Below are 19,498 nucleotides of genomic sequence, written 5' to 3' on the forward strand. Positions count from 1 at the left end.
CGAAGTAAATCATTATTTTTAGTGATGTGCCTACCTCTCATATACTTTGCACTATTGATATTTGTTGTGTTTTTGTTGTTGTAACTTTCTGACCCGCCCCTACTGGGCATCTGTGATAGAGAGTTTTCGAGCTCATCAGATTAAAAAAAATGTTATCTTCAATTCCTGCTTGGCGGTTTATTATTCGGGCAATGTTCAGGGCTATAGTGAGGGTTATGGTTGACAGGGTATGGGTTCATGCGTGAGCCTTTCGTGACCAACGTTACTATTGATCATTGACTTTTGGGTCGGATCGCGTAAGTGTATGCACGTAAGTGATTAATTATTTCGCACCTGTACATAGCGAACCGTGCTAATCGCAGGTGCTGCGTGGGTTGGAAGGACAACAAACTAAACACAAAATAAAAAAAATGAAATGTGCATCGTAAACCACTCCTCCACCCGACACGACCACCGCCCGTGCCCCGTGCCCGCATGCCGCACCGGTCATGGCCCTCATCAGCGTGTGGATGCACGTCGTCTTCCCGGCGCCGCTCGGCCCCAGCGCCATCATGCCGTGTCGCACACACTGCGTCTCGTACAGCTGGATCACCTTGAGCTTCCAGGGCGCGTGGATCACGAGCCCGGCCTGCTCCACCTGCACCCAGCGCCACGGATTAAACTGTTACTAGCAGGAGAACCTGCACGAGTTCTTAATGACGCGCGTGCGCCTCAACCTGCACGTGGTGCTCTGCTTCTTGCCCATCGTCAAGCGCTTCCACACCCGCTTCTGCGCTTCCGCATGCTCATCTCTGGCTGCACCATGGATTGGTTTACCCGCTACCCCAAGGACCGGTAAACTAAAACTAAACTATTTTTTATTTTACCAGGAAAGGCCCTCTGAGCTATAAATATACAGCAGCAGGCGTCAGGGTTTGGATCGAACCCACGACCTCCTGCATACCAGGCGAGACAGTTAACTTCCTGCCACTATGGCGTCCCTGTACAGTGATTAGCAGTTGAGACCCCAGCACTGGGGAGGTCAGTGTGACAACCAAGGGATTCATTTCAGCCGAGTCTGTCCAGTTTACCGGCAAGCATTTGTATGATTGTTAGCCTAAATAATTACTGTGTCTCCATAAGTCCTTGGGTCTTTCTGTGAGACCAGGGCTTAGTTGTAGCCATGTCTGTCCAAGTTCGACGACCCAGAAAAAATATTCATACCTGGCCTACCACATCCAGTATGGCTATGGCTACTCTACTGTCCTCTCTCTAGGTCTACTTCAGTCTACCAGCGACGGTGATGGTGTATGTATGTATGTTGAACTTCTTTCGCATCATACATAGCCAACCTTGCTCATCGGAGGTGTGGGGGAAGGACACCAAACTAAAAACAAAAGCAGTTTGAAAGAAATTCGTTTTAAATCTTGACACTGGTGGCCAGGACAGGAGCGCCACTCACCTGGCGGTTGATGGCGGCCTCCAGCTGAGGGTATCCGGCCTTGTCGAGAGCGATCCCCGGGAAGAGGTCATCAATGAGACTCAGGAACAATGGCTCATCCTCGTCAATCTGCACACCGTCCCATGCCCAGGCAATTTCAATTGTCAGGGGCGAAGATTTGTTAAACGCTCGATGCTGTTACCAGATTCGCCTTGGTCTCTGCATTCACAGCAAGCGGCCTAAACACATTGTAACGGTCTCGTGCATCGCTGATTGGTGGCCCACTGAGGGGAACGTGGGGGAACTGGATCCCTCGTGCCCCTTGATGGTCCACACGAGGGGGAAGGCAGGGGCAGCGCGTGAGGCCTTCAGCATTACTTGCAGTGAGGGAAAAAAGTATTTGATCCCCTGCTGATTTTGTACGTTTGCCCACTGACAAAGAAATGATCAGTCTATAATTGTAATGGTAGGTTTATTTGAAAAGTGAGAGACAGAATAACAACACGAAAATCCAGAAAAACGCATGTCAAAAATGTTATAAATTGATTTGCATTTTAATGAGGGAAATAAGTATTTGACCCCTTCTCAATCAGAAAGATTTTTGGCTCCCAGGTGTCTTTTATACAGGTAACGAGCTGAGATTAGGAGCACACTCGTAAAAGGAGTGCTCCTAATCTCAGCTTGTTACCTGTATAAAAGACACCTGTCCACAGAAGCAATCAATCAATCAGATTCCAAACTCTCCACCATGGCCAAGACCAAAGAGCTCTCCAAGGATGTCAGGGACAAGATTGTAGACCTACACAAGGCTGGAATGGGCTACAAGACCATTGCCAAGCAGCTTGGTGAGAAGGTGACAACAGTTGGTGCGATTATTCGCAAATGGAAGAAACACAAAATAACTGTCAATCTCCCTGGACATGGGGCTCCATGCAAGATCTCACCTCGTGGAGTTGCAATGATCATGAGAACGGTGAGGAATCAGCCCAGAACTACACAGGAGTATCTTGTCAATGATCTCAAGGCAGCTGGGACCATAGTCACTAAGAAAACTAGCATGGGAGGCAGGGGGAGCTCACCAGCTTGGATAGGTTCATGTCGCGCAGCACACGCATGACGATGGTCGACTCCGTGTCCTGGGGATTCGATCGCTTCGAGGCGCCCAGCGTCCGCAGCACGGACAGGATGTTCCTCAGCCCAAAGTCATAGTGCACCTGTGAGTCAGCAGAGGTGGCAAATTTACACTTTCATCATTGACGCTCTCTTATAAGATCTAATACAAAACATGAAGACCCCGGGGCCGGTCCAGGACACGCTGGCGGGGCTATGTCGCCCGGCTGGCCTGAGAATGCCTGGGAATTCCCCAGGAAGAGCTAGAGTCCGTCGCCAGAGAAAGGGTGGACTGGACTCCCCTACACAACATGCTGCTGCCGCGACCCTCGCCAGGACAAGAGAAACGAACAAACGAATGAACAAACAAAACGTGGTGTCTCTCATTGGGAAACGTTCACAGTGATGGTGGCGAGTTTCACGTTAAGCCAGGGAGCGTTGGCTCCGGCTCTGTTGCTCACATTGCGCAGTGCTCGAAGTGTGCGCTTTGCCCATGGCTTTGCTGTAAGGTGCCGGATTATTACAGAATCGCTGAGTGAATGAATCAGAGAGAGCAGGATATTTTAGATTGAGCTGTAAGAGAGAGAGATTTGTGTGTTTGGATCCAGCAGTATTAAAGACTCAAACATCGCTATGCACTGCATTCGTAGAAGCATAATTGCAAACCATGTTTTCAAGCTGTACATCCCGCACCTCCGATTAGCGCGGTTGGCTATGTACGGTGCGAAAGAAGTGTAACGTACAAAACCTCAAGAATACCATAAACCCAGTAAACATGCAATTTTGGGCCAACAATGGCACATGGTTGGAACCATCCAAAAAAACAGGTGTGCATCGATACCCCACATCTCCCGCCTGTGTCACACGGCTGCATCGGCTCAGCCTCTCTACGAGCTCTCGGGTATCGTGCAGAGCAGTGTTCTTCACTAATTTTCAGAGGGGGGGGGGGGGCACTTTCGCCGATGAGACATCATCAGTGTGAAGCCCGCCACACATTTCAAACCATTGTTGGGTTTGACAGCACGATGTTTGGGGGATGTTTTCACATGTTGTGTATTGTCAGGAGCCGCACGTCAGAGGCCGCACTAAAGACCACCAGGGGCCGCCAGTGGCAAGCGGGCCTTGCAATGATGAACAGTGGTGCAGAGCGATGCTCGTGCGAGCTTGGCGACACTCGCCTGCTTGGAGAGCTGCTCCTCGCACAGCTTGTAGAGCGTGTAGAACTTGCGCGCGAGCACGATGTTGTCGAGGAAGCCGCAGCTGGCCAGCTTCACTCGGATGATGATCTGTCGGTCGGGCACCATCATGGCCACCGAGCGGAAGTTGATCTTCAGGTTCTCGGGCAGCTCCTGCCGCCCAGCGTAGCCCGGGTTCTGTGGGAGGACGCGAAGCGTTTAACGGCGGCGGAGCGAAAAAATTGGAATGATGCGCGGGCACACGCAGGGACACATGTGAGTCTAGCGAAGTGATTGGCTCGCAGTGTGTTGTTCCAGTGGCTCATGGGATCTTGACTTCACTCATTTACACACTCAGTATTTAAGATTATCCACGGTCTCACCCCTGTCAACCTATTGCCTCATATTCCACACTACACCCCATCTTCTTGCACTCTTCTACCTCTCCCATCCCATCTCACTCTGCTCCCCTCCACACACAGAATGTCCTGTTCAACTTTGCAGTATCATACACACAGATTTTGTTCCTCAGCACTTCTGGAGATTTGTACGTCCCTCGTTAAAATTCAAAATTCAGACGTGAACAACCTACGACTTCACGCCGAGGACACATGACACACACGCCGCAGAACGCTATGATGGCTTTGACCTGTCACCGCTCTAGGATTCCTCATTACTGAATTCCGCCGAGCAGAGCCACCGAGGGCTGAACTGTGCGCGGAGTGCGGCCGCCCACCATGGTGAGGAAGATGCCGAACTCGGGGTTCATCTCCACGAGGTCGCCGTCCGTGAAGGTGAACTGGCTGCGCCGCTCCTTCTTGCAGGTGAGCACGATTGCGATCTGCTGCGCAGCCACCGACAGCACGGGAAGGTCGATGCGGTTGAACTCGTCGAAGCAGCCCCACGAGCCCGACTGGGCTAGGCCTAGGGTTGGGGGGGGGGGGCAAAGCGTGCCAGGGGTCAGGGGTCAGGAGGAAGAAGCAACACGTCAAGCGCTGCCCCATCTGCCCTTCTCTCCATTCTCAATATACAATTTCCTACGAGAAAAAACATTCTTCCCATTTCCATCAATCAGTGCCTTCCCTCCCTGTCCCCTAAGATATTGGTAGCCTTGATCTTGTCAAAGTTTCTAGTCAGTTGGCTGTATGTATGTATGTATGTTGAACTTCTTTCACACCATATGTAGCCAACCATGCTAATAGGAGGTGCGGTGGAAGGACAACAGACTAAACACAAAAAATGGAAGAAAGAGCATTCCAGATGGCTGTGGAAGCGCATCTGACAGCGCGCGATGCAGTGACCATCTTTGTTCGATGGCTAGTAGCCAAAAGCTGCTGCTGCGAGGATGACCGTAATTCGAGTGGTGATGGTTTAAACACCTTGATGAGATCACCCCACACTGACGAGCATGGTGAAGTACGGTCAAACAACCCCCACTATTGAAATGGTGTGAGCAGGCTTTTTCAGAAGGCCATAAATAATGATTGCATCATTATATTTATTATATTATTATATAACAAGACAAGTAAATTATTTGCCCTGCTTGCGATGCAATCCGTTGGTGGGACTCACCCACTCACAATCGTCTTGCAAACCCACATCTCTGTTGCAACCTAATAATTGCGGGGACCTCAAAGGGCAGCCAGGAGCGACGCCGGGAGAACAAACACGCGTGGAGCGAAAGGACACTTCCGATCAACCTCGTGAGCTATGCGTGACAGTGCGGCGCCCACCTTTAAAGATTCTCCCGAGCCCTCGGAAGTCCATCTGGTCGGAGCAGTTGAAGACGACCACGTACTTGCCCAGGCAGCGCCCCATGTCCTTGGTGGTCTCCGTCTTGCCGGTCCCGGCAGGCCCCGCGGGCGCCCCGCCCATGCTCATGCCAAGCGCTTGCGCCAGCGTGATGTAGCAGCTGGCGATGGCCATCATCATCATCAATGGCGATGAGTGAACGGATGTGAAAACTTAAGAATACCTTTTGCAAGGAATCCTGTCTGCATTAACCACGTACTTGTGGTGAACATGCAAATAAAACATGCTCTAATAATTAATAAGTGCATTCTCCTTGAAACTGATTGGTCTACACCAGAGACAGCTTTCTTTTAGGGCTAGTCTCACCAGTGTCTGTCAAAAAAGGTCCCATTTTGGATGTCACCCTACCTGTTTACTTACACACACACACAGCCACGAGCTCAATACTCCAGCATGATAGAAGCCATGACTACTTACAGATGCATTTACAGTCACACTATGACGTACACATCCACCTTCATGTGCTGTGACCATTACACTCAATCACACCCCCCCCCCCCCAAGTGCCGTAACGCACAACAGCGGCCATTCACTACTAAGTGGTGGAGACTTCACCACAGCACTTGCGCCAGGCCAGGTGCACCCCGAGGCAACGTACAATGCCAAAGGCCCGCTGACTGGAGGCAACGGGGCAGACCCAGGTGCCACAGGTCAACTGGCCAAGGTGGCTGACAGATACACCGTCCGTTAAATCACACACTCACATTACTTAGCGTGCACCAACACTTACTTTCACACACCCACTCACAATCGTCTTGCCCTCGCTCTCACTCTCGTAACACTTCTGTAAGCTCGCCCCTCCCTCTCTTTCTATCTGATGTGCGCAAGCGCTTACCGGTCGGTGAGCGGCGTGATGACCAGGCGGTCGGTGCAGCCCAGGAACTCGTTCTGGTAGATGAAGCTGACGTCCGTGATCCACACGATCAGCTTGTCCACGTCCTCCTTGAAGTAGAAGCGGCACTGCTTGAGCCACTCGAAGTCCGTCGGGCTCTTGATGTGCATACGGCACTGCGTGGTGGTGGGGGGGGCAATGAGGGGGAGGAGATCCGTACAAACGCCGTGTCTTAAAAACCCAAAAAACACAAGTGGGGCGCCATGGTGATGGCGATTGCTACTGAATCAGCCGTTATGGCCGGGTTGCCATTACAAAAGAGCTTCACGCGATATAAACTCACTGAACTGAGCTCAACTGACTGGGGATGCAATTTTATCGAGCTACTAAATTCAATGGCATCGTGAGATGCGCTACAAAAATGAAAAACTACATTGAGGTAGAATAGTGGGTGTGGGAAGGCAGGGGGGGAATTCACGAGGGAGGCTGGAGAGAGAGGGCAACACCGCAGCACAAGCCGGGACGCAGAAACTGGGGCTTCATCGAAAAATACACGGCAAAAAAATGTGATCTAAGTCTAACCGAAAGCCAATTTCAGCTTAATATGAAATACGAATACGTAGAGGAACTTAAGAGTTCAATGAATGCAAATCCTAATCAATAAATATGATGATTTTTATTTTTGTCTTTTACAGTCACCCACGCAACCCGTGCCTTGCGCTCAGACAGGGCACTGCTGGAAGGCCGGAAGATCTCGATGCCACACCACGCCGCACGCCTTGGCGCACACCACTCACCAGGTCGTCGAAGATGTCGCGCTGGTGCACGTGGATCGTGATGAGCGTCTCGTACTTGATGCGCTCCACGGCCGACAGGTCCTGCGTCGTCATGGAGATGAGGCGGTTGAGCAGCACCAGGAAGGCCTGGTTTGTCTGTGGCATCGCCTTGCGGTTGTAGCGAGCGTTGGCGAGCGCCTCCTCCGAGTCGCGCGTCCACAGCAGCTGGATGCCCAGCAGCCCCACCTGGCCCAGCGACGCAATGCCCAGCAGAGGGTTGTGCTTATGGATCGACTTGTCCCCGGCTATAGGAATGTGGAATGTTCATCGCTGGCTCAGGGTGGCCGAGAGTGGTGAGCACTGGCATATCATTTGGAGCTTGTAACACTACATTTCTAACTTTGGCAAGCTTTAGTCACTTCTGTCACTACAAAGGCTTCTTTGGACCCATACATTTTAATGCAATTATTGGATAATGTCAAGTTGTATATTATTGTGTGGTCTGCAGCCAAAAGTATTTCAATTGCCGTTTTTCCCTCAATAAGGACAAGGTTCCCAACTACTGAACAAACACCTCAACTCAGGAGCTCCCCATGTCATCTACCTAGAGGGAAACGAACTTGGGCTTTCTAGAGACAGGGGCCACACTGCCCAGGATCCGAGACTGTCCAAAATCGGGGTGGGTGGGGGGGCCAAAATGGGCAATTTGCCCTCTGGGCTTTACACAAAAGAGAGCCGCAATAAAGAAGTATATATAGTCTTCTTGGTTCTTTCGGTAAAGGCACGTAGAATGTAAATAAAATAATAAAAATAAAACAATAAAATAAAATAATAAAATAAAATTTAAAAAATTATAACAAAATTCTCGCGAAAATTATACATAGCTCTGCGATCTCACATTTACTTGAAAATTCCATCACTTGCCCCGCCCGTTTACCCTTGGGTTGTACCCATCTCAAACCCATATAACCTTTGGCTGCGGTGGCTCTCTCGCTATATTTCTTCCTGCCTCAGCAGTCCGCCTGCTGTATTTTTTCACCTGAAGACGATTGCTTGTGTTGCGATCGAAACGTCGTGATTTTTTCATTATTTTTCTATCTACGTGACTTCACCAAAAGACCCAAAGAGTATGAATTCCTGCAGTCACGAAAGCTTCAAGTCAAGTTTTATCGGGCCTGTTTTATTCACAAATGAATCAGAATACTCCAGGGCATTCGAATTTTCTTTCTTTACAAGATACTGGGAACCTGTGGCCGTCCCTGCACGCACCTGCGCGGGGTAGGAGTCGAGGAACTCGATGAGGGAGAAGGCCGAGTCCTGCACGGCCAGGGCGGCCGAGCGAATGACCCCGTGCAGCGACTGCTGCGACTCCTTGAGCAGCGCGTTCAGCCACACCTCCACATTGCCGTCGGCCATCACAGGCTTATCCAGCTGGACCGTCTCGCCCTCGCGCGAGCACACCGCCAGGATCCGGTCGTACACCTGGGTCGGAGGGTGGCGCGAAGCCATTAAGAGTCAATCCCCGTGCCGTTAACGCTGCCGCCGCCGCCAATGGAGCATTAACCATCCATGCAAACTCCGGCCATCGAACGAAGATGGTCACCGCATCGCGCCCTACTGGAGCTATGCACTTCTAAATATATTATGAAAACGTATTTCTTTAGCACTGCTTTTTGTACCTCTGATTAGCACGGTTGGCTATGTTCGGTGCGAAAGAAGTTCAAAATACATACATACACTACTGCTAATGCTGCAATCTAATAATTTCCACCCTTGCCACTGCCACAACCACCACTGCTTCCACCATCACTATCAATGCTAAGTCATAATCACCACCGCCGCCGCTGCTACCACAGAAACCATCACTTCTGTCATCGTATCCACCGCGACACCACTGCATCTGCCATACTGCTGCAGACACGGCCACCAATACAATCCCGTTGACCACAAACACTGCCACTGCTACCACTGGCTCCACCACTGCTGCCACCACGACGACCACCTTCTCCACCACTACCACTTCTACTGCTGCTGCTGCCACCACCACTCCCATTAACACCACCACCCTCAGCCACCACCATCACCACCAATATCACTGCCACTACCACCACTGCCATCACCATCATGCAATTGAACTCTTAACAACAACAACAGATACAACAAAGACAGAGGAGCGCACCTTCTCATGGAACTCCACGGTCTTGATGTTGTCAAAGACGTTGAGGAGATGCGCCTGGATGGTGTGCGAGTCGGAAGCCTGGCCCAGGATCTCTAGCAGCGCCGGGTCCGACACGAAGAAGAAGCGTGGGAACAGCAGCCGCTTCTTCTCCAGGTACCTTTGCATGGGGGACATAAAGGGGGCCCTAGGTGAGGAGGCCCACGTGGCTTGGATGGATGGATGCTGTAAAGAGGTGGCCAGGTGGCTTAGGGGTCGGATCACTGAGCTGGCACTGCTGACATCCTCTGTTAGAATCCAGGCAGCCTCCTGTCATTAAACCGGGGACTCAAGTGAAGTGTATTGAGTTGATTGTCCCAGCCTGGTCACCTCCAATTCGCGTGGTTGGCTACATATACGGCGTGAAAGAAGTTCAACATACATACAATTACTGCAAAAAATCCATCAGATTAAATTTGTCTAAATTCCAAATCCTTCAATGAAAAATGTTGGTTTTAATGTTAACGTGAATAAACTCACTCTCCGTAGCAAAGCGGGCGAATAATAACACCTTAGTATGGGGCGGCGTCAGAGCAACGGAGTAAGTCTCAGCAAACAAGGCCTAACGCAGACCGTGAGAGAGGAGGTCCTAATGTCCCACCGCAGGAGGCCTTGGTGTGAGTCCCTGCTGCTGCTGCCTGTTACTGCAGGCCACACACCCTCACCCGGTGAGCGACTTCTGGCAGAGCTCCAGCTGCTCCAGAAGGTGGGGCAGCAGCTGCCCCATGGTCTCGTCCCCGACGCAGCACTGCACCACGTTGTTCATCTCGTGCGCCCGGGTCATGATCTTCACCCACGACTTGTCGATGTTGGAGAAGCGCTTCGCCTCCTGCGGATGATGAAGTGGGGGGTGGGGGGACGATGACGCAGATCCTGATCCAAGCTCGGCACGCAATCGAAAATGGAAATTCCCGCGTCTCGAGTCCCAAAACGCACATTCGATATCTACGTAACGATTCACCCTTCCATGGATTGTCATGATTCAGGGTAAGGATTCGATCCAACAATGAATACATTTTGCATCGTTATATTGTACAGTTTTATTTGCACCATTTTCCTCAATGTAAAGCTATTAAATGGTTTGCATTACCACTTGCATGCTTTGTAAATAATTGATTCTCACATTGATGATCCAACGCATAAAATCGCTAGTGTTGGAATGTACATGAAATGATAAACCACTCGCCCCACAACCCCTGGCCATTCTCAGGACCCATTGCAAATATTTCTTCGCTCTCACGCCAATTCTGCCAATTTCAAATGTAGCCTGTGCGGGCACATGCTCCTCACTCGGCTATCACCTCTTCTGCAGCTCCGTGTCAGCGAACTCGGTGGGGTAGGGAGGCAGGGGCGGCTGGGGGGGACAGGGGTGGGAGTGGGGGGTGAGAGTGGGGGGGGGTACCTTGGGCAGCTGCTTAGCGATATCCCCACCCACGAACACGGCCTCCAGGTAGACCCACAGGTTCTGCACGGTCATCCAGTTCTCGATGATGTCCGTCGTGTTTGACAAGTTGCTCACCCACTTCTGGATCTGGCTCTTGAACGGGGCGTTGTAGCTGCACACCGTGACACATGCACATCGTGCTGGTGTTGCTGGTTGTTGTCAGAGACCGCAACTACGTCGCATGGTAGGCCAGCTAGTGTGCATAACAGAGGTTTTTTTGGGGGTTAGATCGCGTGAACATAATTGTGTCGTGAAACCTGCCACCACACGACACAGCCAATTAGTATGGTTTGTCACAAACAAAACATGCCAATAATTTGCTAGAACAGCACACTGGTGTGTTGGAGAGTAAACTCACAACAACATTTCAGTCTTAAATAAGACTGAAATGTGATGTCGTCAATGTGAGCCAATCAGGTGCGAAGACCAGAGGGGGGTTAATGTAGTCACATAAATTACAATTGACGTCTATTATTAGTTGGGTTATTCACAGTTCATCCACATACATACAGCTAATGTGGTTTTACCCTCTCAGCAGACTCGCTCTGTGCCGTCACCGTGGTGCAGCGAGTGTGCCCCCGTGGGGTATTCGTTCAGAGGTCACACTACAATCATGACGCTGAGTATAGGCACCGCCAGGTTATGGTGGTCGTCCTTCAAAGCAACTATCCGGGCCTCTGCACTGCTTAGCTTCCGAGATCCGACGAGATCGGGTGCAATTCTGAGTGAATTAGTAGAAGATAAAGTAACATTTTGTTGATCCTAAACCGATATAAATGCACAAACCGTATGCTTCAGAGTACGCATCGAAGATCCCCTGATGTCAGTGGATGTCAGTTGATGTCAGTTGATGTCAGTTTATGTCAGTTGCAAGAGTAAGCCGTTGTGCTCAGGCATCAGGGTCCAAAGTGGCAAATTCGAAAAATACCTTCAAATTACACAATGGGGACTAAACACAAAGCAATCATCGTCCATCTACTGGCAATCATCACCCACCCTACTGATGCCCCAGGTCACTCCTGCAAATAACACTTATCCTGGTCTCTTCAATTCTCACCTGCTTAAACAAAATAAACTCGAAATAAACATGACCTTGAAGACGCTCTCCTGCCTGCGCGCACGGCCGCCCGGGCGCCAGAACGAGGAACGGGACATCCTCAATCTCTCCTGGTGCGTTGTTTTTTTTGGAGAGCCATACGGCGGCAACTGTGAGAAGCTACACCACCATGGGCGTCACGGTGGCGAGATGTTGACTACCTCACTTGGTATACAGGAGGTCGTAGGTTCGATCCCAAACCTGACGCCTGCTGTATATTTGGAGTTTGCATGTTCTCCTCCGGGCCCTCCGGTTTTTCCCACCACGTTTAGAAATGTGCATTTGGAGTATTTGGCTGCTATAAATTTCCACACGATGGTAAGCCACTAGGTTGAGCTTTCACTTGTGGCCAGGTCGGTTCTGAAAAAGAGCTTTATGAGCTCAGTGGGCCTTACCTGGTAAAATAAAAAAGTTTCGTTTTTTTGTTTATTTTAGGTCACCCTCACCGGTTGCTCATGAGCGAGCCGAGCACCATGAGGCTGTCCTCCATCGTGGCGATGATCTCGGTCGTGTTGTCACCGCGCAGCAGCAGCTCCCCGCGTGTCTTGAAGTTGCCGAATGTGAAAGTTTTTCCGTCCCACTCGGCCACCACCTGCTTCAGCTTGAACTCGATGTCACGCTCCTTCACCGCGCTGATGCAGATGTCCTGTTATGGGGACAGCAGAGCGCTTGTGTCTCCCCAGCGGTGCTGTTTACATGCACCGCATCAGGTAGTCAGTTAAGGAAGAGTCCACCTAGGGGAGGCCCAGGATCGGTTCCGAGATTGCTCACCAATGTTGCCCATAAAGCGGAAATCATACTCAGGCTGCCAGCTTCGTAGCGCAGTTTGCTAACCACTATACTATTAAGAACACAACAACAATAGCCGCCAAATTTTGATTTAAACCTTTCGTGACTGCAGTAATTCATATTCTTAGTTCTTTCGGTAAAGTCACGTTGAAGGGAAACGATAAAATATATATAAAACAATTTAAAAAATTATCACTACGTTTCGACCATAACACAAACGGTCGTCATTCACCACTAAGTGAGGGTGACATCACCACGGCGCTTGTGCCAGGTCAAGTGAACTCCGACACCACATGAAGTGTTGAAGGCTCGCTGACAGGAGGACACTGGACAGACCCAGGTGCCATGGATTGAGTGACCGAGATGACTGGCAGATGCACCATCTGTGCCCCCCACTGTACCAACTTGCTGTATTTTAGCTGCCCGGTGCTCTGCTCGTTGTTGTGAGCGTCACTCCGCTGCCCTCCACTGTTATTGGAGAGTGACTGCCCCAACTGCCCAGTAGCGTACTTCACGAGCCTCCTCCATATAGACCGATCTTGGCACTGCTGGTACCTGTCTTTGGCAAGTCCACTCAAAGACAAAGATCCCCCGTATATAGCCTTAACAGACAGTAGGATCAACTGCTTTTAGCGAGCACCGATGAAGGCCAGCAGAGCACACGAGGGGTGAGGATTACACGTCACACCAGGTACTAATTTGAGGCTGAGTCGACCTATGGGAGACCCAGGACCAGTTCAGATAATCGTCGCTGGTGTCGACCGTGAGGGGGAAACAAACCCGGATCGCCGCTACACCACCGCGCGCACACACTCACTCACTCACGCACTCACTCACTCACACACTCACATACACTCATACACTCACACACACTCACTCACACACTCACCCATTCACTCACACACTGACTCACTCAGGCGCCTCATCCCTCACCTCGATCTCCTCCTTGTGCTTGAGAAGCGGAGCCTCCATGATGTGGCGCAGCTTGAAGGCCTCGTTCTCCACCTCGAGCGCGTGGCCCGTGGTGTCGGCAATGCGCTTCCAGTGGCGCGCCATCATCGCCCTGTTGGACATGAGCTCCAGCAGTGGGCAGCTCTCGCTGAAGTCGTCGATCCTCTTCTTCAGGTCCAGGTACGCCTGCCACTCCTTCAGCGCCCGTGGCAGCTTGCGGCACCTGGGCGGCGCGTATCCCAACCCAGAGTTTTATTTTTGTCTTTTATCCACGGGGCGATGGGGGCAATCAACGCCCCCCCACCTCCCCCCGAGATCCCCAAAAAATGGCATTTCATTGGTATTTACGAGAGAAAAAGTATTGAACGTAGTTTTTTAGTTAATATAGGGTCCTATTTAAAAACCATGGAATTTCATAACTGCCTACCTTTGGGACGTTTCTAGATCTGCCTTTGGCAAAGGTGGTGATGAAATGTACAACAGTGGCAATGAGAGACCCCGACCCATAGATGGAATACAAGCAGAATATTTTGCTGTGTAATCATATATATTTTTTCTTATCATTGTGAAGTGGCCAAGTGGTTGAGAGGTCCGTGTTGTGCTGACATCCTGAGTTTGAATCCAGGCATCAACCTTTAATTAAACTGGGTTCTCAACCATAGTGAAGTTGATGGTATCAACCTGGTCACCAATTACTTGCACACAAGCATCATATTGAATTGGGTTCATCACTTAAATTTAGCTTCATTAAAACATTTATCATACCAGCTGGATTAACATGAGATGATGACTCTTTTCAGAACCCAGTTTAATTACAGGCGGCTAACAGCTGGACTCTCAGTGGTGCAGGGCTCTTGACAAAGTGCCATATCCCTGAGCCACCTGACCACCTATCAAGCGTTCAACCTTTTCACCAATTCACGCACCAGATGTTAACGGCGCAGACATCAACAGTAGCAGTACACACAGGTGCCTGACACAGCCAAAGCCACCGCACGCGCACTTGTTCTGGAAGTCCAGGAGCTCGTTGTTGATCTTCTCGATGTTAATGTCAGACCACAGGATGTCGTAGTAGCCGCTGACGGTGTCGATGACGCTGTTGTACAGACCGTACAGCTTCTGCAGCAGTGTCAGCTGGCGCCGGATCTCGGCGAGATGCGGGTGCTGTGTAACGGGAAGCCCAAAGAGCTCTTCACCGTCGCTGTACGTCTGGAACTTTCGAAAGAGGTTGTCGAAGCGGTTCTGAAAGGGTGAACGGATTTTTTTTATTAAATTCGTCATCATCATAAATAATCATCTTTGGCCTCCCAAAGCCGTAACCATCTATCGCGATTTGCGATGTATCGATTTATTTAGCGCCTGTACATCAGCTGATTTCTTCACTGCATCTCCAGTGCACACCCTCGCAGGCAGTTTCTATCTCCACAGTTAGTCCGGACCACCGGTCATCACCCTTTCTATCACAGTGCCATGTCCAAGCCCACATACTTTTCTTGATAGTCACGATGTTTTTACCTGCATATGCTCGTAGCCTATCTGCTCCTGTGCCTGTCTCTCAGTGTAATTCACGCACACATCTCTCCACTTCTTTGCGCCAAAAAAGTAAGTATAACAAAGTTTTCATCACCGTGCATTTTGTTTTCGAATAAATCGAACTTTGACCGGAGGATTTTGTGTAGTCTGGTGCCATTGTATTTTTACGCAACATTTGGGATTTTTCCTTCTTTATTATTTCAGCATTTGTGTCATTCGCATGCCACAGCAATGTTCCCACAATCGCCCAAAGCTACGAATATGCAGAGAAAGGTGAGCTAGCTCATGTAGAAAGTGTTCACCCCCTTCATCTCATGTTGATGACATCTCACCTGGAAGATGATCAGCCTGTCGCTTGCATCTTGCGGAGCAACTCCAGGGACCATGGGCCCTTCCTGGAGAAACGCAGTAAAGGAGTCATCAGCACGCAAGTGAAGCATCAACCAACACACCGACTCCCGCCGCAACCCAACACACGTGCACGATTCATTATTCGTATTTGCAGCGCGTTGTCAATCCACTACCGGATGAGGGCCTCCCCACACCGTGCGCATCGTGGGTTGTGGTTGACCACGCTTAACCACGCTGGGATCAGTGCGGGCCAGTGTAGGTGGGGAGCATAGACGTGGGAACACAGAAGTACAGTATAACCATATAAAAATGAGGTTTTTGCACTGCCCTCTGCTGCTCTGACAACCTGTTGGCGTACGGTGTTCGTCCATCCAAGTATTATCAAGGCCCAACCCCGCTTGCCTCCTGAGATGTGATGAAATCGGCACAATTCGATATATATGTGGTCATAGGCTGAACAAATATGCCAATTGAGATATTATCTTTTTTTAATCTGGACTGGATCGCCTCTGTGCAGTCCACCCACCCCCACCCCCCCAACACCCCGAACCCCTCCCCCGGACCGACCGTCTCGTAGTCGTGGTAGAAGTCGCTGCAGTCCACGACGAAGGTGCCCACGTTGGTGATGAGCTCCTTGCGGAACTCCGGCTGGATGGCGATGAGCTCCGACTGCACCTCGGTCGCCCGGCTCAGCATCTTCTCCCAGCTGTAGCGTAGCGCGTCCACCTTCTCCACCTCCTCCTTGGCCACGGCGAGGCCGTACTTGGTGAGCATCGCGTACGACTCCTGCTCGCCGCCGCCACCATCCGCGGAGAGGTCGGGCAGATGTGAAAAATTAGAACCGTCTGCAGGTGCGTGCAATGGAAGGATCACATTTTTTTAATGTTATCAATGACAAATAAATGGAAAGCACAGAAAGCAGGCGAGATGGTGTCCGAATGACTCGCGCAAATATATGCGATAATGATCTCCGTGTCAACATTTTATAATTTAACTTTTCATGTAAATTAGTTTGGTCAGTAATACTTTTTAAATAGTGAAGAGTTTGTCTGTTAGTAAATAGCTTTCAATAGGTAAGTAATTATATGCCAATTTAAAAACTGCTCATCAAAAAATATGTTTTTAATTCTCATCAGGCCCCATGGTGTAAAGGGCAGTCTCCAGTTCTTACCATCTCTGACCTCTCTAGTTATGCACTCGGAAGAAGGGCCGCTGTCGCCTAATATATATAGTTATTTTTATTTTAAAAAAACAGAACAGTGAGAGAAAGCGAAGCCAAGCAGGAAAACGTTACAAACAAGAAAGCAACAGGGGAAGGCCGACAGGGTGGTACACGCACGACAGGGTAAGAGAGTCGAGTCAGGAAGGTTTTTTGGAATATACACAGCCGTGTCGCTCATGAAGGGAGTCCCTCCTCACCTCGATGGGCCCCACTTGGAAGTCGATGGGGATCTGCTGCTCGCGGACCTCTTTGAGCGCCGCCATTGCGATGCGGATGTCGTCCAGGTCGCGGATGGGACGGCTCAGCTTCTTGCTCGTCTCCTCGATGAACGAGAAGATGGCCTCCATCTCCGAGCGGTACTTGAGGTTGCAGTGGCGTCCAAAGTCGACCATCCACGCCTTCGTCTCGGCCGTCAGTGACAGCTTCAGGTTGGCTGAGAGAGGAGGGGCGAGAGAGAGGCGGGGCGGCAGTATGGAATCTAGCGGCCGTGTGACATTGAGCAGAAAAGAGATTTATCTCGAGTACAGTATTCGTCCATTTATCCGTCCTTTATTTAACTGGATGAGAGAGACACCTGGGTAGTAGTAATTAGTTAAAGGCAGTTATTCATTTTTCATCATCATTTGCCACGTTTGGCTTCATGTGGGAGGAAACGGGCATGCCTGGAGACAGCCCACTCACACGAGGGCAATACACTCATAGCCCCATAAGTATGGCTTCCACCCACTTGCCGTACTGACAGCTGGCCACCACGCAGATCAGCGAATTTGAGAGTTTCACTATATTGCACGTGATCCATCAAGCTCTGGATTGCAGGCATGCATTGCCAAACCGACAAGCCCAGCTCATCACAAAGGTCACAACTTTTCTGTTATCGGGCGGTGTTGATGGCAAACGTGACATTTTCGTGTCTATTTATTGTGCTTGTGCACCGCTGCCGCCCCAGACGCAGTGTTGCAACGTTTCACTCACTCGACAAGCCAACCCGCCGCGCCCTACCGGTATAGATCGCCAGGGCGCCCACGCACAGGAACTCGGGCTCGCTGTTGATCTGATCCTCGAGACCCCGGTAGAAGAGGATCTGGGCCTCGAACTCAGACAACAGGGGGCTGCCCTTGACGAAGGCCCCGATGACCTCCTCGCGGCCGCGCTGCCAGATGTGGTGGTAGCAGCTGAATCGCTCCAGCGCCGTCTGCACGTCCTGTGGTGCCCGGCACGGGTGGAGCGGGGTGGTGGGGAAAGAGACGTAGAGGGCGGCGGAGGTTCGCGTGGAAATGGCGCGACACTTGCATTTACCACGCGGTTTGATAAAATCATTAGGCATCAAACGATGCATCGATTCATAGATTCAAAATAATACAATTTTAATTAATATCCACCGAAACATGACTGCGTCTCTAATACACCGAGTAAATGTGACTCTACAAAAATAGAGGGCATTCTTTTTGGTAGAAAGAAACAGTCAATCTAGGCAGATGGAAAAAATTAAGGGATATTCTCATCCATTTGCAAGAGTGGTCTGTGTAACAGTGACTTGACTTTCAAGAGTGGCCTGACTTAAACAGGCGCAGGGAGTCGATTCTCTATATTTGAATTCACAGAGGAGGAATTTTGCCAAACACATTGCAAACCCCATTGTAATGTATTTGTGTGTGCAGTCGTTGGTGAAAGAACTGAATCCAAAAACTGGTTCTGCTTGAGCACCGGGTTTAATCACAAGCGGCTGAATCCCAGATTCGAAGCTAGGATCTTAGTGGCACCAGCTCAATGTCTCTGGTATTACTATGAATTCTGAACAATTTTTTTAATTTTATCAGGTAAGGCCCACCGAGCTACATAGCTATTTTTCAGAAGCGACCTGGCCACAAATGATAGCACAACGAAGTGACAAATGTGGAAATGTATAGAAATCAAAAACTCTAAACGCATGTGGATTCTAAATGTGGAGGGAAAAACCGGAGGACCCGTAGAAAAATCCACGAGACCACGCGGAGAACGTACAAACTCCAAATATACAGGGGTCAGGGTCAGAATCGAACCCACGACCTCCTGTGTCCCAGGCGAGGTAGTTAACATCTCGCCACCGTGGCATGCCCATTATGAACCCGTGAGCCACCTGTCCCCTTCCGGCGCTGCACCTTCTTGGTGGAGGTGATGGCCGTGCCGAGCACAGACACCAGCTTCACAATCTCCTTGTTTTCTGCCACCAGCTTGTAATAGTTGCGTGCTTTGGAGGCGGCGGCAGCTCCCCCAACGTCACTGACACTGCCATCTGTACCGAGCGAGGAGGAGGAGGAGAGATTTTGTTTTTTTAAACAGAACTCAAGAAAACACGAGCGCTCCACGGGAAATCGAGAGAAACGCGTTTAGTGCGGCATGGCTCACTTTCGTTTCCCCGCGAGGCCACTTCAGAGATGTCCGTGACGTCGCTGCTCACACTGCTCCTCCTCAACTCCGCCAGCTTCTTCTCTGCCATCTTGGCCTGGGGGACACAGTGACGACACTCCCGCAGTCTCACAGAATCCGCTGGCCGCAGGCCTACGCCTGACCGTGCCAACCCCTGAGCTTAGGGGCCAAGCACGGTGGCGGCAATGCGTGCCTACTATAGCCCCGGAGCGAACGGGAGCCAGAGATGGAGCCACCGTTTAAAGTTGAGTCGCCCTTCCGCGGGGCCAACGACGTGACCGGCTGCATGGTGGAGCACAACGAGCAGGTTGATAATGACGGATTGAGCAGAGGCACAGCTGTGGATCCAGCGGCCACAACGACTCC

At 50.5% G+C, this 19,498-nt stretch overlaps 1 protein-coding gene across 1 annotated transcript in view; it reads right to left on the reverse strand.

Annotated features, from left to right (window-relative positions):
• DNAH5 (dynein axonemal heavy chain 5) overlaps window positions 1-19,498 on the reverse strand; it is a 111,149-nt gene that overhangs the window by 40,371 nt on the left and 51,280 nt on the right. The window contains exons 21-41 of the mRNA XM_076069536.1: window positions 19,112-19,208; window positions 18,865-18,998; window positions 17,726-17,927; window positions 16,924-17,159; window positions 16,072-16,290; window positions 15,486-15,548; window positions 14,624-14,862; window positions 13,603-13,843; window positions 12,327-12,526; window positions 10,743-10,896; window positions 10,006-10,169; window positions 9,305-9,461; window positions 8,395-8,607; window positions 7,147-7,371; window positions 6,353-6,525; window positions 5,439-5,617; window positions 4,442-4,629; window positions 3,709-3,903; window positions 2,500-2,634; window positions 1,442-1,549; window positions 484-637 (exon numbers count right to left, since the gene is read on the reverse strand). Coding sequence (XP_075925651.1) covers window positions 484-637; window positions 1,442-1,549; window positions 2,500-2,634; window positions 3,709-3,903; window positions 4,442-4,629; window positions 5,439-5,617; window positions 6,353-6,525; window positions 7,147-7,371; window positions 8,395-8,607; window positions 9,305-9,461; window positions 10,006-10,169; window positions 10,743-10,896; window positions 12,327-12,526; window positions 13,603-13,843; window positions 14,624-14,862; window positions 15,486-15,548; window positions 16,072-16,290; window positions 16,924-17,159; window positions 17,726-17,927; window positions 18,865-18,998; window positions 19,112-19,208 — 3,676 coding nt within the window. The remainder of the gene's footprint in view (window positions 1-483; window positions 638-1,441; window positions 1,550-2,499; window positions 2,635-3,708; window positions 3,904-4,441; window positions 4,630-5,438; window positions 5,618-6,352; window positions 6,526-7,146; window positions 7,372-8,394; window positions 8,608-9,304; window positions 9,462-10,005; window positions 10,170-10,742; window positions 10,897-12,326; window positions 12,527-13,602; window positions 13,844-14,623; window positions 14,863-15,485; window positions 15,549-16,071; window positions 16,291-16,923; window positions 17,160-17,725; window positions 17,928-18,864; window positions 18,999-19,111; window positions 19,209-19,498) is intronic.

This window comes from Petromyzon marinus, chromosome 25 (assembly GCF_048934315.1).
Source record: "Petromyzon marinus isolate PM22_M1 ecotype Great Lakes invasive population chromosome 25, UKy_Petmar_22M1.pri1.0, whole genome shotgun sequence".
Lineage (NCBI taxonomy): Eukaryota > Metazoa > Chordata > Hyperoartia > Petromyzontiformes > Petromyzontidae > Petromyzon > Petromyzon marinus.